The following is a 21111-nucleotide window of genomic DNA, read 5'->3' as shown; positions in this document are numbered from 1 at the left end:
ATGTATCATTAACTTTTAGAAACTCTAAAAAATACTCTTCTATTTTCACATTGCTAGATGACATATTAACACATCATACTATGAAAGTCATTTGTCTTGATGCAATCAAGAATTATTGAAAAATATTTTGTCTCCTTAATTTTCTTAATGATAATACTTCTAACATTATCGGCTAAAAGAGAATCAACTCATTTTGAATTTTATGACCAAGATAATGATGATGAATTTCATTATTTTGAATGTGTCTAATATGATCTTGCATCACAACGTCAACTTCAGCAATCATTTCAATCAACCCTAAAATGTTTCCATTACTTTCTTGGCATAGTTTCTCATTAGATCCTCGAAAAGTCAAACAACGTTTAGAAAGACATTTTACAATTGCTAATATTCTTGTAAGAACTTGTCTCCAACGCTCTCTTTCTTTAGAGATTTCTCGTTGTAGATTTTTTTCTAGTCTCATTTTTAATTCCTTCCAAGAGTTCATATTAGTTATATGTTCAATAGAATTTTCATGTTATTTAAGTCGTTCACTGATATGTTTCCAATCTCCAAACTCATCATTCGCTAAAGAACTTCTATTGTTTTCAGATTTAAATATCTTACAACAAAAGCAATAAACTTTATCAACATGTTTACTGAATACCAACCACTTTCGGTCTCTTTCCTCTCCATTACTTAACTTTTTAAAATAATAAGTACTTGAAAATTGTCTAGAGTAGTGATCAAAAGGAAATGTGAGATTTATTTCTCTTATAGACCCCTGTTCAACTAAAATATCACGTGCATTGTTATCAAGATTATCACAATTTCTTGGGTCATATATATCAAGTGGAGGAATAAATTGTTTATCAATATTATTTTTCTCATTATCTACTATATTAGTAACATTTTCATGCTCTCCTAAATTATCTATATCTTCATTAACATCATGAATTTCATTAGATTCATCATTAACATCATGAGTTTCATTAAATTCATCATTAACATCATGAATTTCCTTAGACTCCTCGCTAACATCATGTATTTCCTTAGACTCATCTATATTATCCCTATTTAAAATTTCTATATTTTCATTAGAACTTGTACTTTTAACAAAAAATTTATTAAGAGCACATCTTTGTGATTCAGTTAACTGTTCTAGTCTTTTTCTTTTTTTTTTCACATCCAGAAATATGTTTTTTAGGCAACATATTATAATTCACAAAATCACAATTAAAAAGCTATAATTTAAATCAACTTAGTCTGAGTATAAAAGGAATAATAGCACCTGGATTGAAATTATTTATAAGCTTAGCACTTAGCAGCTTATGCACCTCACCTCGAACACGGTAGACTGTAGTAAAACACCTGTTTATTAATTTAACAATTAAGTCAACATTAAATTCCAAATTTACAATTAATTAATTAACAAAAAATTACTATTCTATGAACAATTACCTAATTAACAAAAAATCCTAGTACAACACCGTGTACAGTTTGTAGACTTGCAATCTTGCACTTGCAGTTACAGACGAAGAGTTGAAGATGAATAGATCTGTAGATGGTGCAATCGTCGGCTCGCAAGTCGCAACAGAGTGGAGCAGCCGTGTAGGGCAGAGGCAAAGGACTGAAGTAGCACTGGCACAGCCGCGCACGGCGCAACGCCACAACCTCGCGGTGACGTGGTCGCGAAGGTGAAGCGGCGCCTCAACGGAGACAGGAAGTCACAGGCAGAGGTGAGAGACGTAGAGGTGAGAGAGGTGTAGTCGTAAGCCGTGCAGTCTAGCGAAGCGATTCGCCAGAGGAGAGGAGCAGGCGAGCAGCAGCTGCTGGCCGGCGTAGGTGAAGGAGAGTAGGAGACGCAGAGCGGCAGAGGTGAGAGAGGTGCAGAATGGGGCGATTTCACCAAAGGAGCAACAACCGACAATGAATTTCGTGGAGCAGCAGCCAGCGGATGAAAAGCAAAGTAAAACTTAACCTAATTCCTAAATAAATGAATATATATACATATACTTATCTATAAAATTTGGGCCCCCCCCCAAAAAACATTGGGCCCTGGGCAGACGCCTAGGACCGCCCGACCTCTCGGCTGGGCCTACTCGCAACCAAGGGTATTTGAGGACATGAATATAATCAAGCCAGGTACACGAACATATAAGAACTAAGGGGGCGTTTGGTATGAGCATGGGAATGGGAATCATACTTTCTCTCTTCATATTTTCTCTCTCCTCAATCTCTCATCACACTCTCTTTTCTCTTTTTTTTTTCATCACACTTTCGCTCTCATCACACTTTCTCTCTCGTCAATCTCTCTTGTCACACTCCCTCTTTTTTTTTCCTCAACATACTTTCTCTCTCATCATACTTTCTCTCTCATCATCTCTCCCATCACACTCACTGTTCTCTTTTTTTCTCATCACACTTTCTCTCTCATCATACTTTCTCTCTCCTCAATCTCTATCATCACACACTCTCTCTCCCCTCATTTTTTCTCATTACATTTTCTATCTCTTCATCCTCTCCCATCATAATTTCTCTCACATCATATTTTATCTCTCATCATGCTCTCTTCTATCACACTCTCTTTTCTCATTTTCTCTCATCACACTTTCTCTCACTTCATTCTTTCTCATCACATTTCCTCTCTCATCATTCTCTTTCATCATATTTTTCTCTCACATTCATCTTTCTCTCACATCTAATTTTTTTCTCTTATTTTCCTTTAAGGGTAAAAAAGGAAATATTGATTTATTCCGATAAAAAGTATACAACTAATCAAACATTGCTTTTAAGAGTGATATCCATGCTCATACCCATTCCCATTCCACAATATAATGATTCTCATTCCGATTCTCATTTCCATGCGCATACCAAATGCCCCTTAATCTTATAGAAATTTTTAATCGGCCATCAAAATGAATCAGGAAGCTCTTGTAATAGGTATTTTAGAAGACCAGTATCCTAAATTACGCGTCCTATTTAAAAAACCAAAGTCAAGTATAACATAATTAACTGTTTGTATCTAGATTATAACCTGATACTCTTCTATGCACCACAGTGAGAGGACAATTTTTAATTAATCCAACATCTTAAAATGACGTCCTTTTGTTTTCATTATCATCAAAATGCTTGGTTTAAAGCAAGCAAACAAACTGTTAGACAAATTAAATATTTATCTTTATAATTATATAAAATAAATATTTTTTATTAATGCTTATTGAAGGGTTAAAAGCTACATAATTGAATATTTTTAATTAATCCTGGCTGAGTCAGCTTCCACTGAAATGAAAACGCGCGAAAAAAAATATCATTGTCACGTGCCTATCCGAGCCGAGCGTAGAGGTCGAAGCCCGACGCTTTAGATCTAAAATTGAAAGAAGGGAGAGAGAAAAAAATATTCCGGTTTGATTAGAAAAATTAATGTTAGTAAAAAAATGTTCACTTTGCTTTTTGAAATTTCATCTGTTTTTTTAATGCGTTATCATGTTATAATAAGAAGTTGGTGTTGGCTCATCTTCAATTGTTAAAGTTTTAAATAATTTTTTTTTAAAATTTTAATATGTCACATCAATATTATAAAAATTCATTGAAACATTCTCAATAATTAAAACTTTAAGTGATTTTTTTTTATAATTCTCTCCACGTATAATTACATGGCTCCATGTATATTACATCAATTTCAATACAAATTTACTATTCTTTCCACAATTAAATGAGTATAATTTTTTAATTTAATATCTTTATATAGTTTTTGATCCGGTAGTAAGAATGGGCCTCCCCCCCTTTTTTCTTGCAAAGTCAACGCCAAGGGGAAGTCACCGGAATAGCCGCCCACCCAGAGGAGAGTGTGGTCCGACCGGACGGACGGCCGTAGACGATCGGTCCGATTGGACTGTCGGCCGGTCGATGGAATCGAGTACCTGGAGGGGTCCGTCCGGCTCGCACTTAGAGTTGGGAGGTACCCTGTCAAATCGGGGTTCCGACGCTCAGTTAAAAAGGTCATGGACCGAGCTGACCTTTTGACCGACCGCAGTCATAAAGCGCCCCTATTTGTTAGTCTCCACAAAGCACAAGTAAACCATTGCGGATGTCCGGTCGGATGTTTAGGTATCCGTCCGCTCGGACTACAAGTTTGGAGCAAAGGAAAAGGCCAGAGGATTTCTTTCTTTGACAACCTGTAGGTTTCACGTGTGTGCCATGCTCCGAATCTTGTGACAGGGGATTCTGCTGTCCCATCGAGGGCATGCTTTGACTGTAGCGATATGGGTCAGGTAAACTTTCTGACAGCCGCGTACCTAGGAAAGGACAGAGGACACTTATGCACTTCGGGATTCCATTGTCCCATCGAGGGCATGCTCTGACTGTAGCGGTAGGGGTCAGGTAAGCTTTCTGACAGCCGCATACCTAGGAAAGGACAGAAGACACTTATGCACTTCGGTACGCGTGCCCAAACTTGACACCGCTCTATATAAAGAACCTCAGGTTTCACCGGCAGGGGGATTCTGGTACGTACTCTGAGACTTCTGGAGCCACCTTGTTCATCGTGATTTACCTGACTTGAGCGTCGGAGGGTCGTCGCTGGGAATCCCCTTCCCGGCTCGACTTCTGTGCAGGATAGCCGGAGCATCTCGACGCTAGTTGGAGATCTACATCAGCGAGCCTTGGAGCGCCACGTGCCCAGCGTCTGTTGACTTCTGGTTCGGACAGGATCAAATTGGCGCCGTCTGTGGGAACGCTCTTGCATCCGATCGGAGACAATGGACGAGGCTGGACGACAACACACGGTGACGCTTTCAACAGAGGAACTCGACGCCCTGGTCGAGATAAGGGCCGCCAAACTCATGGAGCAAAAACAAAAAGCATCCGCCGAGCGGGCGGAGCAGCAAGCAACATCTGCGTCTCATGGCCGAGCGGAAGCACCTCCAACCACCGTCGCATTCCATCGGGCCTTGTTTCGCACTCCTGAAGCCGCACCAGCTCGAAGAGATAGAGGCTCCTCTTCAGATGAAATGCCAAGGCGGGATGACAGAAAAGGGAAAGCCCCCCGGGCAGACTCATCTCCCGAGCGGACCAATCGCCAATTCTCGGAAGATATTTTGCGAGACCCTCTGCCCAAGCACTACGTGCCTCCGACGATCGGCGAATACAATGGAACAACGAACCCGGATGATCATCTGGGTAAGTTTGATAATACAGCCACGCTCCATCAATACACCGATGGAGTGAAGTGCCGCGTCTTTCTTACCACTCTCTCGGGATCGGCTCAACGGTGGTTCCGTAGGCTGCCGGACGGATCCATCACAAGCTTCAAGGACTTCCGAACGGCCTTCCTCCACCACTTCGCTAGCAGTCGGCGTTATCAGAAAACAAGTGTTAGCTTGTTCGCCATCAAGCAAGAACCAAAAGAATCGCTTCGAGCTTACATCCAGCGATTCAACCAAGTGGCGATGGACATCCCAACGGCCACATCGGAGACGATGATGAATGCCTTCACGCAAGGCCTTGTGGATGGGGATTTCTTCCGGTCACTCATCCGAAAGCCGCCCCGAGATTATGATCACATGCTACATCGGGCCAACGAATATATAAATGTGGAAGAAGCGCAAGCCGCTCGGAAAAAGGAAATTCCAGGCGAGCGCGCACCTGTTCATGCCGAGCGGAAACAGCACACCGCTCAGCAGCCACCCAGAGGACCGAGGGCCGAAGCAATTCGATCCCCTCACGTCGGATCGCACGTACAAGAGGTGGCTGCCGCTCGGCCCAAGCCAAAGAAGAGGTGGACCCCTATGTTCTGCAAATTCCACCAAACGGATACGCACAACACGAGGGATTGCCGAAGCCTTCCCTTTGTGTCCAATCCTGTTCCCCGGAGAGCCGAACGACGGTCTCCTCCCCTCGACAGTAGGCAAAGGACCCAGGAAGCCGACCGGACCCTCATAGAGAGGCGACATCACCAGACGTCCGATCGGCATAGATCCCCAAGACAGGAGAGTCGCCGGACGTCCAGAGAACGGTCCCGACCGTCCGCTCGGGAGGAGGAAAATAGGAGCAATACTTCCCGGGGCGAGATCAACGTTATCGCTGGCGGACCGACCGGAGGAGATTCCAACCGAGCCCGAAAGGCGGCCGTCCGGCAGCTGCAGATCCACACGGTCGGCTGTAGCCAAGAGCGGGCAAGTGGACCGGAAATCACTTTCGGGCCTGGAGACTTGGAAGGAGTAGAAGTGCCCCATGACGACGCGTTGCTCATTAAAGCGGTAATAGCAAATTACACTATTCATCGCATATTCGTTGACACAGGGAGCTCGGTCAACATCATATTCAAGAAGGCGTTCGATCAGCTGCAAATTGATCGAGCCGAGCTGCTGCCCATGACTACCCCGCTCTACGGGTTTACGGGCAACGAAGTTCAGCCGGTCGGACAGATCCGGCTGGCCACCTCACTGGGGGAAGAGCCGCTCAGGAGGACCAGGACAATAAACTTCGTGGTGGTCGACTCTCCATCATCCTACAACGTCATTCTGGGAAGACCGGCGCTCGGCGAATTCCGAGCGGTTGTTTCAACCTTCCACCAGAAGATAAAGTTCCCCGTGGAAGACAAAGTAGGAGAAGTGCGTGGAGATCAACTAGCAGCTCGGCGATGCTATATAGAGATGATCCGAGCAGAAGCTTCTTCCGCTCGGAAGGCCCCCCGAATCGAGGTACACGCCATAACCGAGAAACCTCCTGCTTTAATTTATGATGAAAAGGAGGAAGTTCAGATCCATCCGACCCGATCGGAGGCCACCACTTTCATCGCCTCGGATCTAGAGGAAAAACAGAAGAAGAAGCTGATCCAATGCCTCCAGCAAAATCATGATGTCTTTGTTTGGTCGACACACGAGTTGCCCGGAATTTCGCCGAGCCTAGCGCAGCATGAGTTGCATGTCCGACCTGACGCTCGGCCAGTGAAGCAGAAAAAAAGAGAGAGAAACTTCTGGAGGCCGGCCACATACGCGAGGTGCAGTTCCCGAGCTGGCTAGCCAACGTGGTATTGGTCTCCAAGCCGGGCGGCAAGTGGAGAGTTTGCATTGACTTTCGGGACTTAAACAAAGCATGTCCCAAAGATTTTTATCCTCTGCCCCGGATAGATCAGCTGGTGGACTCTACGGCCGGCTGTGAATTAATTTGCATGCTCGACGCCTACCAGGGCTATCATCAGGTACCGCTCGCCCGCGAAGATCAGGAAAAGGTTAGCTTCGTTACAACGTGATGCCGTTCGGATTGAAGAATGCCGGGGCCACCTATCAACGCTTGATGAACAAAGTGTTCAGGGAGCAGATAGGGCGGAATCTGGAAGTTTATGTGGACGACATTCTTATTAAATCCGTCCTAGCGGCAGATCTCTTTAAAGACATGGAAGAGACATTCCGAACGCTGCGCAAATACGGAGTCAAGCTGAATCCCCAGAAGTGCCTGTTCGGAGCAAAGGGAGGACGTTTCTTGGGATACGTAGTGACCGAGCGGGGAATCGAAGCCAACCCCGGCAAGGTGAAAGCTCTGCAAGACATGCTTCCTCCCAGAAACACAAGGGAAGTGCAACGGTTGACCGGTCGGATAACTGCTTTGTCCAGATTCATCTCCAAAACTGCCGACCGGAGCCTGCCATTCTTCAAGATCCTGCGCAAGGCTACTAAGTTCCAGTGGAACGAAGAGTGTGACCGAGCATTTGAAGAGTTGAAAACATATCTGAATTCTCTACCTATACTTGTTAAGCCGATCGGGGGTGAGTCACTTTATATGTATCTATCGTCAACTGAGCATGCTGTAGGCTCAGCACTTGTGAGGGCGAACGGTGAAGAGCAACCGGTGTATTTTCTGAGCCATATTTTGAAAGATGCTGAATCTCGCTACACCGGGCTCGAGAAGTTGGCCTTTGCTTTGGTTCTAGCCGCTCGGCGCCTTCGACCGTATTTCTTGGCTCACACAATCATTGTCCGGACGAACAGTCCACTCGGAAGAGTCCTGTTGAATCCAGAAGCGTCCGGACGGCTTATCAAGTGGACGACAGAATTAAGCGAGTTTGACATCCAGTACCAGCCCCGCTCGGCGATTAAAGCCCAATCCTTGGCTGATTTTGTGACCGAAGTGCAGAGGCCCGAGCCGGAAGCTCTGTGGAGGATATATGTGGATGGGTCTTCCACTCGACTCGGAAGCGGGATTGGGATATTGCTTATCTCACCGCAAGAAGAAAAGATGCACCTATCCGTCCGGCTGGACTACAAGGCCACCAACAATGAGGCAGAGTATGAGGCCCTTATAGCCGGATTACAGGCAGCACGGCATGTGGGAGCCGGTCGGGTGACCTCTATTGATTCACGGTTGGCAGCTCAACTTTCCAGCACCTTTGAAATCAAGCGTGTTCGGCTTAAACTCTGGCGAGGCCTTTGAAAACTCAAAGCTACTTTCCAAGAAGTGCTTATTCAGAAGATTCCACGAAGGCGGCCGATGAGTTGGCCAAACTCGCGAGCTCAATAACGCCGGTCGCCATTCAGCGACCAATTGAAAATCCATCGCACGCTTCAAGGATTCCGAAGGCCCTCCGAGTGGAGGACACCTATTATAGAATTCCTCCGTTCGGGCACCACACCATCCGATGAATATGCAACCCGGCTCCTCAGAAGAAGAGCCGGTCGGTTTACACTCATCGGAGATCAGCTTTACAAGAAAGCTTTCTCGCGTCCTCTGCTAAAATGTGTAGGCTCGGAGGACTCAGCTTACATCCTCCAGGAAGTACATCAAGGATCATGTGGAGGTCATCCGGGCGGACGCTCGTTAGCCAAGAAGATCCTCTTGGCCGGATACTTTTGGCCAACTTTACAAGCAGATGCCGCTCGGATAGTGTCTACATGCCTTTTATGCCAGAAGTATCACAACTTCTCCCACCGACCGGCAGAGGAGATGAAGGCATCAACCATCTCATGTCCGTTCGATCAGTGGGGAATGGATATTGTGGGTCCATTTCCGATGGCGACCGGGCAGAGGAAATTTTTACTAGTGGCGGTAGACTATTTCTCCAAGTGGGTGGAGGCCGAGCCGCTAGCAAAGATCACTGAGCAAATGGTTAAAAAATTCATCTGGCAGCACATCATTTGTCGGTTCGGCATCCCTCGCCGACTGGTTTCCGACAACGGGCGGCAGTTCACAGGGAAGATGTTGGAGGATTGGTGCCAAAGCTACGGCATTGAGCAACATTTCACGTCCGTGGCCTATCCTCAGAGCAACGGTCAAGCTGAAGTCGCCAACCGGGAAATTCTTCGTATTCTGCGCGCTCGGCTCGACCATTTGGGAGGGAGTTGGCCGGATGAAGTGCCGAGCGTCTTGTGGGCTATCCGAACGACGCCAAAAGAAGGGACGGGAGTCACACCGTTCCATTTGGTATATGGCGGTGAGGCTGTCATACCGGTCGAAGTCGGCGTTGAGTCAGCCAGGATCCAGAACTATGATGATGACAACACCGAACGAAGAAACATGGAGCTGGACTTGGTAGAAGAGGAGAGGGCAAAGGCGTCCGTTCGGCTGATGGCGTACCGTCAGCGGATGAAGCAAAACTACAACCGGCGCGTAATTCCCAGATCGTTCCAAGTCGGCGATCTTGTCTGGAAGAAAGTCAAGCCGGTCGGCGACGTCGGCAAGCTTGAAGCGCCATGGGCAGGCCCTTTCAAAATCATCGAAAAGCTCCGCTCGGGCGCGTATTATCTGGAGGATGAGGACGGACGGCAGCTAGATAGGCCGTGGAGCGCGAACCACCTCCAGCCTTACCGGGCGGGGTGAAAGGTGTATCACTGTAAATCACCCTGTGTATTTCATTTTTCGACTAAATACTTGAAATGCAGAGATGAAAAGTCAAAGGAGCGAATATAAGGCATTATCATCGTAGCGCGAAGGCCCCCTAGCCGATCGGCCGGGAGGTTTATGTGGTTAAGACTTGTAAGCAAATAACCCGTGCCGTTCGGCCGGAAGTAAATTGGTCGAGCCAAGCGCTCGAGGAACGAAGGCCCCGCGCCGTTCGGCCGGAGGTAAATGGGTCGAGCCAAACGCTCGAAGATCGAAGGCCCCGTGCCATTCGGACGGAGGTATATTATCCGAGCCAAAATACTCGATGAAGTAGATCCTGAGCCGTGCGGCCAGGAGGGCATTATCCAAGCTGGGGGAAAGGCAAAGAGCTACGCCGAACGGAAGTATCAAAATTAGCCTTGACGCCCGTCTAGCCCAGACGTTAAACCGTAGAGCCTCGCCGATCGGCTATAAATATCCGCGCCGACGAGCACCGTCGTTAAAGATCAAGAGACGAGCCGGCGTCTATAAACCCTCCGAGCGGAAGACCGACGAGTACCGTCGTTAAAGATCGGGAGCCGCGCCGATCGGCTATAAATATCCGCGCCGACGAGCACCGTCGTTAAAGATCAAGAGACGAGCCGGCGTCTATAAACCCTCCGAGCGGAAGACCGACGAGCACCGTCGTTAAAGATCAAGAGACGAGCCGGCGTCTATAAACCCTCCGAACGGAAGACCGACGAGCACCGTCGTTAAAGATCAAGAGACGAGCGTCTATAAACCCTCCGAGAAGACCGAAGAGCACCGTCGTTAAAGAGCAAGAGCCGGCGTCTATAAACCCTCCGAGCGGAAGACCGACGAGCACCGTCGTTAAAGATCAAGAGACGAGCCGGCGTCTATAAACCCTCCGAGCGGAAGACCGACGAGCACCGTCGTTAAAGATCAAGAGATGAGCCGGCGTCTATAAACCCTCCGAGCGGAAGACCGACGAGCACCGTCGTTAAAGATCGGGAGCCGCGCCGATCGACTATAAATATCCGCGCCGACGAGCACCGTCGTTAAAGATCAAGAGACGAGCTGGCGTCTATAAACCCTCCGAGCGGAAGACCGACGAGCACCGTCGTTAAAGATCGAGAGCCGCGCCGTCCGGCTATAAATAACCGCGCCGACGAGCTCCGTCGTTAAAAATCGAGAGACGAGTCGGCGTCTATAAATAATCCAAGCAGGCCAACCGTCGAGCTCCGAGGTTGAACATCGAGAGGTTCGGATCGTCTCATAACCAGCGATTCTTGGTAGCAACACAGAATTATGTGAGGCCGAACGGAAGAGCTGGAGAAAATACACCAGCGATTCTCCAAAGGTGTGATGTGACAGGAGATGAGCGGACAGCACAAGTGTTAGCAAGGGGACAGTGCAAGAAGATAAAATACACGAAAGGAAAACATTTCATTAAAATTAAAACCTTAGGCCGAGTGGCCTAAATACAAAAAGGTTCATGATCAGCCGAGCGGCCAAATTACAAGAATTACTCGATGTAGTCGTAGAGGTCCCTCGGAATATTGCTCAGAAGCTCCACCTGATCGCCGGCCGGAATATTGGTGAACTCCGGAAGAAGGCCCTTCGACTTCAGATAGGTCATAGTAGCCGTAATGGCCAAGTCGAAAGCCGAGTACATCCGCTCGCAAATTTTCTCCGAGAACTCGGGCGATCGGATGTGGCTTTGTCGGAGAGCGGCGACTCGGCTCGACTCGGCATCCTGGTATTCTTTGAAGGTTGCCTGGGAGCTTGTGAGGGCCTCATTCAGACGTTCGATCTTCTCCGCATCAGCCGAGCGGCCTGCCTTCTCCCGATCGAGCTGCTCCGTCAGCTCTTTTATCTTCGACTCCAGGCCCCGGGCCTCCACGTTTTTCTTCTCCAGATCGGAGATGGCTGTGTTCTTCCGAGTGGTGGCAAGAGTTATCTTTGTGTCAAGCGACTTGACCTGTCGCTCGGACTCGGCTAGGGCGTGGGCCTGGTCAGCTGTTTTCTTCTGCTCAGCAGCCAGCAGAGTTTGAGCTTTCTCCAGCTCTTTTTGCAGCTCGGAGTAGGAAGGTCCTCGGGAGCCGCTCGGACCACCTGCCGCCCGCAGTTGCCTTATCTCCTCGTCCGCCATAGCCAGACGGCTGGAAACTGCTATCTCTTCCACCCACCTCTGAAACGAGAAGGCGCAGTTGTTAGAAGCCGAGCGGAAATATTTTAGGCAAAACAAAAAACAAAAAACAACGAAGAACTTACCCCCGTAGCCGCTTGCATGTGGCTGTTGGCTAAGTTCTGGAGAGGGATCAGTGCTACGCGCGCCCGGGCGTCGGCCCACATCTCGGCGAGGGGCCCTTTCAAAGTAATAGTGTGCTCGGGCACGGTTGTCCGGTCAGCTTCTGGCAGCAACTCTTCAGTAGGGAGATGAAGAGTAGCCCGTACTGTGCGGCCATGACCAGGGATCGCCCGACCGGGATCAGAAGCTGGCGCAGAAGATCGCGAATGGATGGTCGAACGTTGGACTGAACGGCGAGCAGGGGGGAGAGTGTCGACCGGAGTGGCCTCGACCGGAGTGGCCTCGACCGGAGCAGTCAGCTCGTCCCAGTCAGAAGGTGTCCGGTCGGACGAAATGGTCTCGGGCACAGGCGCCTTCCCTTTCGCAGTCGAGGCGGCCCGGTCAGAGGGTTGGACCGCGGAGGTAGCCGAGCGTAGCGGGGTCTCCACTCGGTGTCTCTTTTGCAGTGGCTGATCCTCCTCCCGAACGGACCCTTCCTCGGGGGCAGTTGGTTCCCTGGAGGGGGTAGCTCCGCTGTCCACCTGCTGTTGGGAGGCCTGAGCGGCCGATTCAGCCTGGGTGCCGCTTTCTCCTTCGTGAGAACCGACCGGCTGAATACCCAGCGCCTTCATTTCCTTGGCTGCCACGGCCTCCAGCGCCGCTGCCTTTCTCTTTAGAACGCCGGCCATCACCGAGTCCATGACGATGTCAGCTGCAGGAAGAGAAAAAGAAATCAGTTAGCAATTAAAGCAAGTGCCAAAACAAAGTTCTTACCGAAGCCGGTCGGAAGTGGGGTCCGTATAGGACTCAGCCCAAAAATGTACATCACTCCCTCGTGAAGAAGCTTGTTGATGTCAAGCCGTAGACCGGCTAGTACATTTGCGGCGTGAAGATAATCCGGTCGGGTCTTGAATTTCTTCAGTTCGGGAGGGGGAGGTAGACTGACTTGCCACTGGGTCGGAAAGTTTGGCTGACTGGGCATGCGGATATAGAAATAATAGTCCTTCCAATGTTTATTGGAAGTGGGTAGTTTATTGAAGAAGACCAAACCGGGCCGAGCTTGGAACATAAAGGTGCCCGGCTCGGCTTGCTTAGGATAATAGAAATAAAAGAAGACCTCCGGTCGGAGGGGGATGTTGTGAATCTTAAACAAAACGACAACGCCGCAGAGCAGACGAAAGGTATTTGGTACTAAACTGCCGAGCGGCACGCTAAAATAGTTACAGACGTCTACTATAAAAGGATGTACGGGGAACCGCAGACCGGCGATGAATTGGTCGCGAAAGACACAGAAACCGCCGCGCGGTGGTCTGTGAGGCCGAGCGGCAGGACCAGCTAGGCGAACTTCGATATCCTCGGGGATTTCAAAATTGTCAGCCAAAATATCAAAATCCCGTTGTTCGAAACGAGATCGCATGGTAGTATACCATGGGCCTAAGGATTGTTCTTCGGGATGAGAAGAACTGGCCATGATCGGGACAGAAGAAATCAAAAAGGAAGTTTCAAAGACGAGGAAATGGAGTTTCAAAAACTAGAGCAGAAGTGCGAATTAGATATCGGAAAGGAAAAAGGAAAGATCTAAAACCTTACTGGGGGAAGAGGGATCGGAGAAAGGCGCCGGATAGCGTCAAAGGGCAAAAGCGAGATCGCCGGAGCTCCAGAGCGCAGAAAGCAACAGTAGAGGTGACGGAGGCGTGTGAAGGTGAGGAGGAAATGAAGAATTTATAGGGTGAGGGCCGGGCGGCCTCCACCGTCGGATCCAGGTCACGGGAATCAAAGCATACATCTAGCCGTATATTTCGAATTGCTTCGGTCACATCAAAATATCACGCTGCCGCCTCCGTATTCCGAGAGCATCGCTCCACGTGGCAGTCAATCGTTCGGAGCATTTAATGAAGGTATGATCAACCTTGATGGCGAAGATTGGCGCAGAACGCGAGGAGATCCGGTGAAGGCCATCACTGACTCATTCAAGGACATCTCTACGGCTGACCGGGCGGAGAATACCATCATGAATGAGCCGTTCGGCTAGACTCACAGTCCAGTCAGTCGGACTATGCGCCTCCTTCGACTAGACTTGAAGGGAAGGCAAGTGATCCGGTAGTAAGAATGGGCCTCCCCCCCTTTTTTCTTGCAAAGTCAACGCCAAGGGGAAGTCACCGGAACAGCCGCCCACCCAGAGGAGAGTGTGGTCCGACCGGACGGACGGCCGTAGACGATCGGTCCGATTGGACTGTCGGCCGGTCGATGGAATCGAGTACCTGGAGGGGTCCGTCCGGCTCGCACTTAGAGTTGGGAGGTACCCTGTCAAATCGGGGTTCCGACGCTCAGTTAAAAAGGTCATGGACCGAGCTGACCTTTTGACCGACCGCAGTCATAAAGCACCCCTGTTTGTTAGTCTCCACAAAGCACAAGTAAACCATTGCGGATGTCCGGTCGGATGTTTAGGTATCCGTCCGCTCGGACTACAAGTTTGGAGCAAAGGAAAAGGCCAGAGGATTTCTTTCTTTGACAACCTGTAGGTTTCACGTGTGTGCCATGCTCCGAATCTTGTGACAGGGGATTCTGCTGTCCCATCGAGGGCATGCTTTGACTGTAGCGATATGGGTCAGGTAAACTTTCTGACAGCCGCGTACCTAGGAAAGGACAGAGGACACTTATGCACTTCGGGATTCCGTTGTCCCATCGAGGGCATGCTCTGACTGTAGCGGTAGGGGTCAGGTAAGCTTTCTGACAGCCGCATACCTAGGAAAGGACAGAAGACACTTATGCACTTCGGTACGCGTGCCCAAACTTGACACCGCTCTATATAAAGAACCTCAGGTTTCACCGGCAGGGGGATTCTGGTACGTACTCTGAGACTTCTGGAGCCACCTTGTTCATCGTGATTTACCTGACTTGAGCGTCGGAGGGTCGTCGCTGGGAATCCCCTTCCCGGCTCGACTTCTGTGCAGGATAGCCGGAGCATCTCGACGCTAGTTGGAGATCTACATCAGCGAGCCTTGGAACGCCACGTGCCCAGCGTCTGTTGACTTCTGGTTCGGACAGGATCAGTTTTCATTTGATATTTTAATTGATTATAATCTTTAATTTAATTTATTTATAATTAACAATTAATAAATTAATAAATTTTTAATTTTTAATTTAATATAATTTATTATTTTATTTAATATTTAATTATTTTATAAATTTAATTTAATTACAATCATTTATATATTTTTTAAACTTATCTCAGATATATTTATTTTTTAAAGAAAAAAATATAATTTTAATTATTATTAATTATTTATAAACTGAAACATTATAATTAACTCATCAAATAATTTATTTTTTAATTATTTTTTAAAAAAATAATCATATAAATTAATTATTGATTCTATCTTCAAAAGAAAAAATAAATTTAAAAATTCAAATCTGTTATTGAATTAAAATTCTAAATCTCATCTACATACTCATAAAAGAATTTTTTTTATGAAGTTTTTAAATTTTACAAACTTTTGACAAACTCTGTATTGAAGATGCTTTTAGTTGAAGGGTTAAATTAAAATTCGCTAAATTCGAATAGCTCCCGACACATGCACGTTCTCATCTTTGTTGCACACGAACGAATGCACGGTCTCTAAGACAAGATGAACAGGGCATTATGCAAACTCTGCACTATCTTAATTCACTATCTTGCCAACTTCTTAGTTCCCTACGCCTAGCGATTTAAAGTGAAGATTATTGGTTACAATTTAAAGTCAAGATTATTTTTATATTGAGTGCAAACAAGAACGCAGGAGAGATTACTGAATTTAATGGCCCAGATAAATATATTTATCTATATAATTATAAATTAAATAGTCTTAATTAATGTTTGATTAGTAAGCTTCTATAAAAAAGAAAATAGAAGGGGAGAGAGTTTAGTTGTGATTCATATTTGTAATTATATTATATATTAAATATTTTTAATTAATCCTGGCTGAGTCAGTTTCCACTGAACTGAAAAATATTTTTAATTATATATTAGATTCAGAAGCATCGCCCGACTTTCCTTTGATCTCCAGCTGCCTTTTAGCAATATTTGCTCACTACTGAGACTATTCTGTAGTTTGTGGAGGCATCGCCGACTCAACGGCAACGACGATCATCTCTTGATCCATTTTATTTGGAGGTAATTAAATCTCGTATACATATTACTTTGCTATATTAAACCTTAAAAAGTATAATTTACCATCAATCAATAGTTACATTTTACTTTGCTACTCTCTCTGTTTTGTTTTTGCTGTTCTTTTGGCTTGCAGATCTGAAAGAAGAGCCAAGATCTGCTCTCTTCTGCAATCAGATGGCGGTGTCACTGACAGTGGTGGGGGGATGGTTCGCGCAGGCCTTCATCCAGACCTTGATCGATAAGGCCAGCGACAAAGCCATCCAACTGTTTGCCGAACGCCGGGGTTTCGCGGCGGACATGGAAACTCTGTGCACGTCGCTTCTGGAGACTCAAATCATCCTTGACAAGGTACAGAGTAGTCAGAGCAACGACACCAAGTGGAAGACATTGATGCAGAAACTCAAGGATGCTGCTTATGATGCTGAGGACTTGATAGATGAGTTCCAATACCATGTACTCAGGCTGAAGATCAAAGGTGAAGAAGAGGACAAGGCAGTAAGTGGCTCCGGTGGCCTTCCCAACATTTTTTCTGCTGCAAAAGAAAAGTTGTTTGGTTCTTCTCATTCCTTGGAGGAAGATGCCATGAGAGCTAGCGTGGTGGAGATTCAAGGAAGGCTGGAGAGAATCGCTAACAGTATGAAGAGCATCATGAATGTGTTACCACCAAATGATAGAGGGAAGCAACCAGATCAGATGAAGTTTCAGACCAGAGAATCATGCTCTTCCCCGGTGACGGACATATTGTTTGGTAGAGATAAAGAACTAAATCAAGTGGTAGAGTGGTTGTTGGGGTCAGCTAATCAGGTGGAACCAGCATCAGGATTTCTCAATGATACCTTCTCCGTCTTGTCCATCGTCGGGATAGGAGGGGCCGGAAAGACTACTCTTGCTCAGTATGCGCACAAAGACAACAGAGTTCAGGACTATTTCCACCTCAAGATTTGGATCTGTGTGTCTAACAATTTCACGGTACAAGAACTCGCTAAATCTATAATAGAGTCAGTAACTCTACAAAAACAATATGATAATATGGGGTTAGAATCTCTTCAAAAAATACTCCATCAGCATATTGCACAAAAGAAGTTTCTGCTTGTTCTGGATGACGTGTGGAGCGATAATAAGAGAATCTGGGAGAAATTCTGTGCACTACTCAAAGTCGGAGCTTATGGTAGCAAAATCATTGTTACGACTCGAGATATGAAAATTTCTAAAATGGTTAGCTTGGTGGAACCAATCTTGCTTCATGGTTTAGACGAAGATACCTTTTGGCAATTGTTCAAGAAATGCTCATTTGGCACACTTAACCCTGAAGAATATCCGGAGCTAGAAGACATTGGTAGAAAAATTGTTCGCAAGTTGAAGGGCTCACCATTAGCTGCAAAGACACTTGGCGGTGTTCTGCAATCAAATTTATGTCAGCAACACTGGGCCACCGTAATGGAGAGCGACATATGGAAAGTAAAACAAGATGAAGATGACATTATGCCAGCCCTGCATTTAAGTTATCAATATCTTAATGAAAATTTGAAGCAGTGTTTTGCTTTTTGCTCGGTGTTCCCTAAAGACTACAGATTTGGTAAAGCTGAGTTAGTTCGAATGTGGATGGCTGAAGGCTTCATCAAAGATAAAAACACAAGAGGATGGAAGATGTTGGAAGCGACTATTTTCTTGAGTTTGTTAACAAGTCTTTCTTTCAAGAATACGAATTTGGTGCATTTGTGATGCATGACCTTGAATACGAATTTGGTGCATTTGTGATACATGACCTTATACATGATTTAGCTGAAATGATTTCTGCGGAAGAGACTTGTAGGATTAAAAATAACAGACAAACAAAGATGCTTTCCACTATTCGGCATCTTCGAGTAGAAGAAGAAGAAAAATTGCCGTTGGAGTTCTCTGGATACGACAAGTTACACACCTTGCTGTTGAGAACAAATTCACCTCCCGATAACCTTTTTGAAAAATTAAGAAGCATTCGCGTTTTGGATGTAAGTTGGTGTGACTTGCAGGAGTTATCTGAACATATTGGTAAATTGATTCACCTCCGTTACCTTGATATATCATGGAATTCTGAAATTAAAATTTTGCCTGACTCATTATGCGACCTTTATAATTTGCAAACACTGAAGGTAAACGGTTGTTCTAAACTGGAGTCTATACCACAAGAATTGGGTAAGTTGGTCAATTTGAGACACATTGATGCAGGTTACGAGTTTTGGAATATGATAAAGCTGGATGTACATAGACTAACTAATCTTCAAGAATTGCCAACATTTAGTGTTCGAGAGGATGATGAACTCAAGCTTGGACGACTAAAGGATTTGACACAGCTTCATGGAACACTTCGTATTCAAAATCTTGAGAATGTTGTTGATAGCAAAGAAGCACAGCGGGCTGGGTTAAAGAGCAAAGTCCACCTAAAAAAATTGGTGTTGGAATGGAATTATTGGAAACTGCATGGTGGGAAGGATGCCATATTGGACGAGGAAGTAATTGAAGGTCTGCAGCCACACGAATCACTTAAAATGTTGAAAATTAGAGGGTACAATGGAGGTAGGTCGCCTAGTTGGTTGATGCCAAAAGTTCTATCTAATTTGGAAAAGCTTGAATTAGTAAATTGCAAGGGATGGGATGATGTTCTGCCATTTATTGGTCAACGTTTGCATCTAATTGAACTTCGTATGGAAGACATGCCTGCTTTGAAACAACTGAGTCATGAATTTTCAGGCAAGTGTTTTCCAAAGTTGAAAGTGCTTAATTTATTGAATTTGCCGGCATTGGAGGAGTGGTCTTGGACTGAGGGCAAAGATCTATTTCCCTGCATGCGTGAACTTCGTGTCAGAGATTGTCCCAAACTAAACAGATTACCTTCCTTCCCTCCTTCCCTAGAAAAATTGAAAATATCATGGTGTCCCAGTCTCATATTTAATAGCAAAATGAAAGATGACGAGGAAGGTGGCTGCTATCTACCGCCCGCACTCAAGGTATTAGAATTGGACAACTGTGGCGAATATTCAAAACTTTTGCTTGAATGCTTGTCCAACCTTCATTTAGTTACTCGATTGACCATAAGGCATTGCCCACATATAACGTCTATTCCTCCGGTTCAATTGGTAGAACTGCAATATTTGTACATCTCTAAATGTGATGAGCTGAGACGGATGGAGTGCTTAGGACTCCTTAAATCCCTCGAGCGATTGAAGATCGTAGGATGTCCTAAGCTGGTTCAGTTGGATGTAGAAGATGAACAAGCAGCGAGGTTGTTGTCATCTCTGCGTTATTTATGCGTGGACAACACTGCTCTGCTTAAAATGTTTCCTCTGAGAAACTCACTGTCATTCATCACAGAACTTGAAATCGAATCATGTCCTGAGGAGATGATATTTGAGGAACCGATATTGGTGCGGAGCCTCACTGCTGTTACATCACTAAGCTTCAATCGTTGCGATAAACTACAATCTCTGCCGACTGAACTGCTGCATTGCCTTCCCTTCTTAAAAAAGTTAATGGTGTCTAACTGTCCACAGCTCCAATCACTGCCAGAGATAGGACTTTCTCCCTTTCTCAAAACACTAGAAATATGTAACTGTCCACAGATTCAACCGATGCCAGAGGATGGGCTTCCCATGTCACTAGATGTTTTCCATTGCTGAGGCAATGTTCATCCAACGCTGATGAAGCATTATAAAAAGTTCCACGCCGATAGATGTAGATAGGAGAGTTAAGAGTAAGTACCCTTGACGCCCGTTATTTTCATGCATAAAGAGATTTTATTTTGCATTCCTTCTATTGTATTTTTTAGTTAATCTTCGCAATAAAAGAATCATAGTCTCTCTTTTCACGTATATACGAGTCATCAACTTTTTCTTTGCCATATAGTTTTTTTTAATCTTTGATAATTAGCATTATTTGCATTGCTCATTCTTTTGTTGTCTCTTGTGTTGCATGTAATTTACACGGTTAACTTATGAAGGCAAGGTTGGAATTGGAATGACAACTTGGACGATTCAATTAATTATCACAAAAAGGATCTGGTTCTTCAAGGACATGCTATGCATTAAAAAACGGTAAAAATATCTATTGGAGTTTGCTGATAATAATATTCAAGTGATAGTTTCGTGATATGTTCTTATGGTGATATATGATGTATGTCTTTAGAATAGTTTACTATGGGAACAAAATTTACAATTGTGTGTAAGTATGCATTTCTTTAATTTTCATTGTATCTGTGTGAACTTGCTAAATAAGTATTATGACATATTAATTTGTCATTTTGACATTCGAATATTCTGTAACTATTATTATCAATTTTGTGACTTTTATATTTATACGTGGATCTTATTTAATAATTATGTTGAACTTTATGCTTAGTCTTAATTCTTAACTCCTTGGTTTTGTGATATATATTCACTTATATTCTGTTAAAAACAATAATAATAAAGATACATGAGAATAATAACTTCTTTGTATCATTCATCGTTTCAATATATTGATTATTTTTTGAAATAAGAAAATTCAATCTTTGTGCTAGATTTTTCTTATGTGTATAAGATAATATATTTTTTTTTCTTTTATCAGTGTATGATAGTTTGGGATGCAATTTTGGTTGCATTATATATATATATATATATATATATATATATATATATATATCAATGTGAACAATTGATTCTTTCTTGCGATCCACAATGGCCGGAGCTTCTTATGCGAATTTTGGTTGCATATACATACATATACCGTGTGAGCTAGTTTTGAGCTATCAAACACAATCCATCCATGTTGGCCACGTTAAGTCAATCAATATTTGACCACTTCGAGTTACAAGCTCACCAAGTTTCAAAAACACCGTTAAATCCTTTCACACTTGATG

The 21111-nt window shown here is 45.1% G+C and overlaps 2 protein-coding genes across 2 annotated transcripts; both read left to right on the top strand.

Annotated features, from left to right (window-relative positions):
- The first annotated feature begins 16110 nt into the window (after positions 1–16110).
- LOC122015908 (disease resistance protein RGA2-like) lies at positions 16111–17998 on the top strand. Its single transcript, XM_042573002.1, has 2 exons — positions 16111–16241; positions 16372–17998. The coding sequence occupies exon 2, from the start codon at positions 16413–16415 to the stop codon at positions 17958–17960; it is 1548 nt and encodes a 515-aa protein (XP_042428936.1). The 5' UTR covers positions 16111–16241; positions 16372–16412; the 3' UTR covers positions 17961–17998.
- Positions 17960–19894, top strand: LOC122039081 (putative disease resistance protein At3g14460). Its single transcript, XM_042599093.1, has one exon. It carries the CDS (start codon positions 17960–17962, stop codon positions 19892–19894), a length of 1935 nt encoding a protein of 644 aa, XP_042455027.1.
- The last annotated feature ends 1217 nt before the right edge of the window (positions 19895–21111 follow it).

The sequence above is a fragment of the Zingiber officinale genome, chromosome 1A (genome assembly GCF_018446385.1).
Source record: "Zingiber officinale cultivar Zhangliang chromosome 1A, Zo_v1.1, whole genome shotgun sequence".
Classification (NCBI taxonomy): Eukaryota; Viridiplantae; Streptophyta; class Magnoliopsida; order Zingiberales; family Zingiberaceae; genus Zingiber; species Zingiber officinale.
Note: the sequence above shows the minus strand (reverse complement) of the source record. Positions and strands in the feature narration are given on the sequence as shown.

What these genes read in the sequence shown, in the direction of transcription:
- LOC122039081 (XM_042599093.1), top strand. Translation starts at nt 17,960, where the DNA reads ATGCATGACCTTGAATACGAATTTGGTGCATTTGTGATACATGACCTT.
- LOC122015908 (XM_042573002.1), top strand. Translation starts at nt 16,413, where the DNA reads ATGGCGGTGTCACTGACAGTGGTGGGGGGATGGTTCGCGCAGGCCTTC.